Genomic DNA, 7,609 nt, shown 5'->3' with positions numbered 1-7,609 from the left:
GCCTGGTTATCTTTCATTGTTTGCCAGACATTGTATTTTAAATAAACATTTTCCAAAAAAATTAGTATTGTTTTGATATTACAGAAAAATTGCAAAGATACTAAAGGGAGTTCCCTTATACACTATGTTCACCATTTCCTCTTAATAGTATTTAAGTTAATATGATACATCTATCACAATTAATGAACACATATCAATATATTATTATTAACCAAGGTCCACACTTGATTCCCATGTCATTTATTTTTACCTAATTTCCTTTTTTTCTGTTCTAGAACTCTATCTAGATTATCACATTGCATTTAGTTGTCATGTATTCTTAGGCTCCTCTTGGCTGTGACAGTTTCTCAGAATTTTCCTTATTTTTATGATCTTGACAGTTTTGAGGAGTGCTGGTCAGGTATTTTGTAGAATGTCTATCATTTGGGATTTGTTTGGATTATGCTATCATGTGGTTTTGATATAATTATCATAAAATGTCATACTAATTTTGATAACAGAAATGATTCACTAAAGAGATATTATATAAATGAAATCAAGCCCATTAAAGTATTAGTACACTTTCTCTGAGAGGGTCAAATTGTGAGTAGAGGATAACAGTTCTCAATGACTACCTTCATGGTGCTCAATAGCCTATTGGATATTTCTCTCAAATGATACAAAGATTCATTAAAGGTAAATTTAGATCTTTAATTATAGTGTTTCATTAGCCAAGGGGGCAGTTGCAAAGTTCATATAATATGACCCAAATGAGATCTGGACATTAAAAACAATGCATACAAATATCAGAGAACTGGAAGTAAAAGCTGAGAATAAATGATATTTAAGTGGCAGAGGTTTTGTGTTACATCTGTGGATATTCATTTTAGCAGATTGTAAATTGAAGACTGCTTTTTCAATAGGATTATCCATTTTGGAAGCTACACAGCCTGTCCTCCCAAAACGTATACACACACTTTGAATAATTATAAAGGTAGTGCTTATTGGAATACATTTTATTTTCAAAATTGAGCTATCATCTGTTAACGTGTGTATACATTTTTGGGACATCCTGTATATAGTCATATCTAAGTATATTCAGTAATAATATTTTGGCTAAAATTGGAATTACCAATAACTGGATAATATTATATGTATTTTTGAAAGTCAGTATGTTCTGTATTGACTCTACAGATTATACCAGCTCTCTTTGGCTCAAGCTTGCATTATCCAACTAGTCTTGAACTAGGACCTTTTCCTGTATTATTTGGGATGACTACTTTTAAAACACTCAGGCAACATTAGGCTCTTTTAAACTTTAGTCTCTTTTCAAGGAGTTAAAAACCCAAGGGGGTGAGGAAGCCACCTGCTAAACTTTCAAAATTATTTGTGCTGCAAAAGGAATAAATAGCTTATAGTCATATGAGTGTCAGGATCAAGGCTTCCTGAGGTCACGGAAATAAATGAATGCAACCTTTTGTGAATGGGAAAGAGAAATCCCATATAAATGAGAATGGGAGACAGCATGGAAAGTGAGCAGCTAAGGCAAAAAGGAGAAACTGCTGAAATGAATGAATGTAAATTGATAGGAGGCATTTCACAGGTCAGAAAGGATGCATAGCAATGGTAAGGTGATTATAGGCAAGCTTCTCAGAAAAGGAGTTTCTCTTAAAAGAGGATAATGACATGAAACTGGTGAAGGGAATTGCAAAGCAAGAAAGAGGCAATACGGTATCAACAAAGCACTAAGTTAAAATCTGGAAAACAAGAAAGGACAAACTGAGGAGCAAACTGCCATCTGACTTTGATGGGATCAGTCAGGGTCCCTCGAGCATTTTATTGCTGTGACCCTCAGGAGGAGGAGTGACCCTTCCATGACACAATCAGTGTCTTGTGGTGTCTCTGATTCTTTTTCATTACATCGGTTGTGGCTAAAAACCTCTCTTCTAAGGACAGTTTATAATTTATCAAAGATAACCAATTCTAGGTAAATGACAGCTCCTATAAAGATATGTAGAATTTTATGTTACATTTACTGGAGTAAGAGCAGATACAGTTTTTCTAAAACGTTGATTGTAGTTCTTGAACATGAAAGATAATTCAAAGATGCTGTATGCCAATACAACGTTAACTGAATTGAGTATTTAAGCTGTAAACTTCTGGGATTTGGAGGTTTCTGAGGAGATCATGGATACTGGAGCTGCATTGTTAACAAAGGGTATTTGGTAATGGTGGCAGTTACAAGCCAGCTGGTTAATGAAGACTATTTTCCCCAGGATGTTACTACATATGTCCTATATCCCGAGACATTAACTCCTGCACCTCACTTTGGTGTCCTTATCAATCAAGAGTGAGACACCAAGGTTTATGGGTCTCTTTAAAAAGCAAAATTGCATTAACCACCTTTATTTTATAGGACTTTATGTTTGGTCAACTACTTTCCTGTGCCGTAAGTCATTTGATACTCAGCATAATCCGGAGAAGTATGCTTGAAAGATCCTGTTTTTTCTTTGTTTACAGATGAGGGAATGTAGGCTCAGAAAAAGGTTCAATGACTTATGCAAAGTTGTACAAGTAGTGAGTGGCAGCAATCAGACTTCACTCCATGCCACCTGACATCTAGTCCTGTGCTTTTCCTGCCACACCATGCTATCAATTTTAAATTCCTGTTACCTTGATTCTTCATTTATTAAATTTATTTCCTCTCATCCTCTTTCTCTTTTCCCTATTGCAAAGACAAAAAACAAACAAACAAAAACCACAACAACCAAAGCCATATTAGTTTTTTTTTTTTCACTTTAAAGAGCATGGGAATCCCTTGTGAGGTGAGGTTGTTACAGTTCAAAACTGATTTTATGACTAAGGGCTAAATATAATAGATAAATTACAGTATTCACATGCATTCTTATTCATACTTATGGGCTTTGGATCTCTTGGACACCCTTTTCCATCCCATCTCCTTATTGTGGTGTGTGTATATGTGTGTATAAAAGAGAAAAGGCAGATAAAGCCTGACTTACTATCTTAGGTAATTAAAAGCTCTTGGGTTACATCTCTATGAGTCATCTGTATTCAAAGACTGTCAGATCTTATATATAAAGAACAGTATGATATCCTAGTTGCAAGGGCCAGTTTTCATCCTAGTATTATTCTAATCTATAGGTACTTCTTTGTAAAAGAGACTATACTCTTTTTATTCATAATCTCTGTATGAGGTACATTTTTAGCAACTTGTCAACCTGGTATTGTTTTTTCAGTTATATTTGCTTGTTTGCCTGTTGTCTGCAAGTACTACTGTGCAGAGGACTGGCCTTGGGTAGGTCAGAACACACTCCTTGAAACTGAATATGGTTTCCTTTCCAACTGCAGGAGAAAATATTTTATGTAGTTGCCAAAGACATGGAACTTGATTCTGTCATTTCCCCCCCTAAGTAACTAATGCCAAGCTGGATGGCAGACCTGGGTGGCATACCTCCTTGGAAAGTCAGGACAGCTTGCAAACCCTGCATATTTGACAAACCTGGATATAGCACAGAGTAGCACTAAAAATGAGATAGGAAGGGAGGGAAAACACATTTTTGATTCCATACAATTTTCAGAAAGTCAGCCTTAACTAGAGAAAGTGTACAACCTCAATTAGAGAAGGTATAAAGGCAATTTCCAAATTTAGAAGAGCTAGAATTTCTTCCTTTGACACACAAAATATGTGCTTAGTTGTAATCTGTCTATTCAGATTCCCAGTCAGGACACATGCCTGGGTTGCAGACTCTATGCACAGTAGGGGCCATGCAGGAGTGCAGGCAGTCAATCAATGATGCTCCTCTCCCATCGATGTTTCTATCTTTCTATCCCTCTCCCTTCCTATGTTTCTAAAAATCAATTAAAACAGCCCAAGTGCCCATAAATAGGCGAGTGGATAAAAGAGCTGTGGTACATTTACACATGGAATACTATGCAGCTGTAAAAAAGAAGGATTTCTTATTCTTTGAGATAGTATGAATAGATCTGGAGAGTATTATGCTAAGCGAAATAAGCCAGCCAGAGAAAGACAAGTATCATATCTCACTCATATGTGAAATATAATAGACAAAATAAACTGATGAACAAAAGAGATCCAGAGACATAGAAACATGGAACAGATCGACGAATCTCTGAGAAGGGCTGGGGGACTGGTGGGGAGTGATTGGGGATTTTATATGCATAGCCCATGGACACAGAAAATAATACTGTATGTTGAAGGCCTGGGAGGAGTGGATGCGGGATGGAGGGGGTCAATGGGAAAAACGAGGGGGCATCTGTAATACCTTCAACAATAAAGATCAATTTAAATATAGTAAAGAAAATCAATTAAAACATAAAAAACTGAGACATTTGATTAAAATGAAGATTCCAGGGACTCCACTGAGTCAAAAAGTGGGCATGAGGCTCAAGCACCTGCTTTTACTACAAACCCTGCAAGTGGATACAGCTTGAACTATACCCCAAGTATTTCTGAAGAGAAAACAATTGAAGAGGTTCATAGGACAGGAAGGGTGAAATAGAACCACTTAAAAAGATTCACACCAGTGTAAATTATAGAAAATATTGCTGTGAAAGCATTAATTAAGCAAAACAAAAAAAATAGGAACCAAATAGAAAATTTTGAAAAATTATCTTCAATATGGGAACTTGAACAAAAATTTGCTTTAACTACAAATAAAATAATAACAGAAACTTACTACGATCTATAAAAAGGTTTGGGTATTTTCATTGATGGTGCTTAACACTATTGGGATATGAAAGCCTTTCATTATCTGTTGAAAGGTATATTCGCTCACTCTAGAAAATTGTACTTATGCAGATAAGCAAATATGTTGCATGTATCTATGAAGGGATTCAAGTTCCTCCTATTGCTCAAATAAACCCAGTTTGGGAACTCCTGACACAAAAAAAAATTCACTACTTGGATCAGTAATTACTGTGGCACCAACAAAAATGAACTAAAATCCAAAATGTCCTATCACTTTTATTGAACACAATGGGAAGATTTCACCTTCATTTACTGCTTCTATGATATGACCCTTCAGCTGTTCCTTGTGCTGTGGCTTCTTTAAAAGCATCTTCTCTGAATGAAAAATGTCCCAAACTCCAGGAACTCTGCAGAAATGATCCACGTCGGTTTGAAACTGCTCAGAGAAGTCATGATGGATGCACCAATCCAGGCCGAGAAACACCTATCGGGAGAAGCTGTGATCTTGATGGGAGTTCCTCTTGAAGCCAGCTCTTCCAGTTATTTCATAAGTCTTTCCTCAAGCCCAGGGAAGAGAGTGTTGCCCCCAGACAGTACAATTTCTGCAAAGAGATTCTTCTGGATGTCCATGTCACACTTCATAATGCTGCTGGCCACCATTTTTGAGAGTCCCAGGCTGTGGGTGCCTAGCTGCTGAGGTGCGAAAAGAATCTCGGGCACCTGGTATCGCTGTTCCCCTACGTAGATGACATTCCCATCTGGCAGTAGGTATTTTTCAGGACTTCCTTTGGGCTCTTATGTGGTTCTTTCTCTGGATCCAAGGCCACATAGCACAGCTTCTCTTTGATGTCATCCACTAAGTCCTTGTTGAGTATGTAAGGGAAGACGCTCCCACTAGTGAGAAGCAGCTGGGCAAGGTGCTCTGTGACATCCTTCCCTGCCACATCGAGCTTGGCGATAATAGCATGAGGCAGGGAGTAATCTCCAAAGATGGGAACCGTGCAAGTGACTCCTTCCCCACTGTCCACCACAAGGCCCATGACAGAGGAAGAGGCATAGAGTGCTGCTGCCATGTGGTTTGACAGGTAGAGGGCAGGCACCTTGAAGGTCTCAAACATTACTTCTGCCATCTTTTCTTGAGTCTTCATTGGGTTCAAGGAGGTCTCGGTCATGAGTATAGGCTGTTGAGAGGATTTTACTCCCAGCTCCCACTCAAAAAGGTATTCCCAGAGTTTCTCCATGTCATCCCACCCTGTTACCAGCCCGCGCTCAATGGGATAGTGTAACTGGAAGGCCTCATACTTGTACTGGGCATTTCCCCCCACAATGTAGCTTTTCTGATAGGGTTCTGATAACGGCATGTTAAACTGAGGATGCCCCACAACAGAACTGATGACATGATGGGGTACCGTCTCTCCAGACAGGCCTGCTTTGCAGGCTCCTGATCCATTGCCAAAAACTACAGCTGGAATGTCTAATATTTATGGGTTAAACATACCTGCAGAATTTTCTACTGAACTTCACCAAAATCCAGCACGTTTGACCACGGGGTGAGATAGTAGGCTCCTCTGGAAGTTCTAAAGCCACAGGATACCCAAGTTATCAGGTTGTCACTCAGTTGAAGCTAGCAGGTTGTCCCCAATACCCCAAAGCACCCCATCTTCAACCCATGAATTTTCTTCTCTGTATGGCAGCCCAGAGCCTGGTGAGGCTATTTCACTGATGATTACCTGCTATGTAACAATGTCGTCATGGTAACAATTGTCCCCAGAGAGCATTAGAGGGACTTTAAGGTGTGGGGGTCTCTGAGATACCAGTACTGCTAGGGTGAAACAGAGGAAGGTAAACCATATCTATGGATAGCTTTGTGTGAACCTGAAACAGAGTTCTAGCCCTAGAACCAAGTGAGTAAGCCCAGCTGTGGGCTTGCCCCCCCCCCCCAAAAAAAAAAAACAACTGGTCTCTATAATCAGCTGAGCTACTTTTTGTGGAATAACAAAAATATCCTTCCCTTTGCTAAGGGGAAGAACTAAGCATGAGACACAGGTTCAAATTGGAGTGAGGATGGCCATAATCCAGTTACAGAGGTGCTTATATTTGTTTTCTTGTTTTTAACAGCTTTATTGAGATAAAGTTCACATACAATACACTCACCCATTTATAGTGTATATTTCCATGACTTTCAGTATATTCCCTGATATGGGCAAAACATCACAAGTCAAGTTTTGAATATTTTTTTTTTCACCTCAAAGACAACCTTGCTCTCTTTAGCTGTAACCCTTTTCAGATGGCCCTCCTGTGTATTTTTGTCTCTATAGATTTAACTTCTCTGCCTTTTTAATATAAATGGAATCATAATATGTGGCCTTTATGACTGGCTTTTTCATTTAGCATACTGGTTTTAAGATTTTTCAGTGTTTGGATATAACACATTTTATTTGCCTATTATACAACTTACCATTGTTCACAGTATTTATTTATAATCTTTATTTCTGTAAGATTGGTAGTAATATCCTCTCTACTTTTCTTGGAACTTTTTTAAAGAACCAGCTTTTGGTTTCATTGATTTCTTTATTACTTTTCTATTCTCCATTTTATTTTATTTATTTATTTTTTAAATATATTTTTATTGATTTTTTACAGAGAGGAAGGGAGAGAGATAGAGAGTTAGAAACATCGATGAGAGAGAAACATCGATCAGCTGCCTCCTGCACATCTCCTACTGGGGATGTGCCCGCAACCCAGGTACATTCCCTTGACCGGAACCGCACCTGGGACCCTTCAGTCCGCAGGCTGACGCTCTATCCACTGAGCCAAACCGGTTTCGGCTCTATTCTCCATTTTAATAATTTCTGCAATATTCATTTTCATTTCATTCCTTCTGCTGACTTTAGTTTGCTT

At 38.3% G+C, this 7,609-nt stretch overlaps 1 protein-coding gene across 1 annotated transcript; it reads right to left on the bottom strand.

Moving 5' to 3' along the window:
* Positions 1-5,068: 5,068 nt before the first annotated feature.
* Positions 5,069-6,204, bottom strand: LOC102251923 (actin-related protein T1-like). Its single transcript, XM_014544946.1, is given in 2 exon segments — positions 5,069-5,481; positions 5,484-6,204. Coding segments are annotated over 2 exon segments (1,134 nt in total).
* Positions 6,205-7,609: the final 1,405 nt, after the last annotated feature.

The sequence above is a fragment of the Myotis brandtii genome, unplaced genomic scaffold (genome assembly GCF_000412655.1).
Source record: "Myotis brandtii unplaced genomic scaffold, ASM41265v1 scaffold39, whole genome shotgun sequence".
NCBI lineage: Eukaryota > Metazoa > Chordata > Mammalia > Chiroptera > Vespertilionidae > Myotis > Myotis brandtii.
Note: the sequence above shows the minus strand (reverse complement) of the source record. Positions and strands in the feature narration are given on the sequence as shown.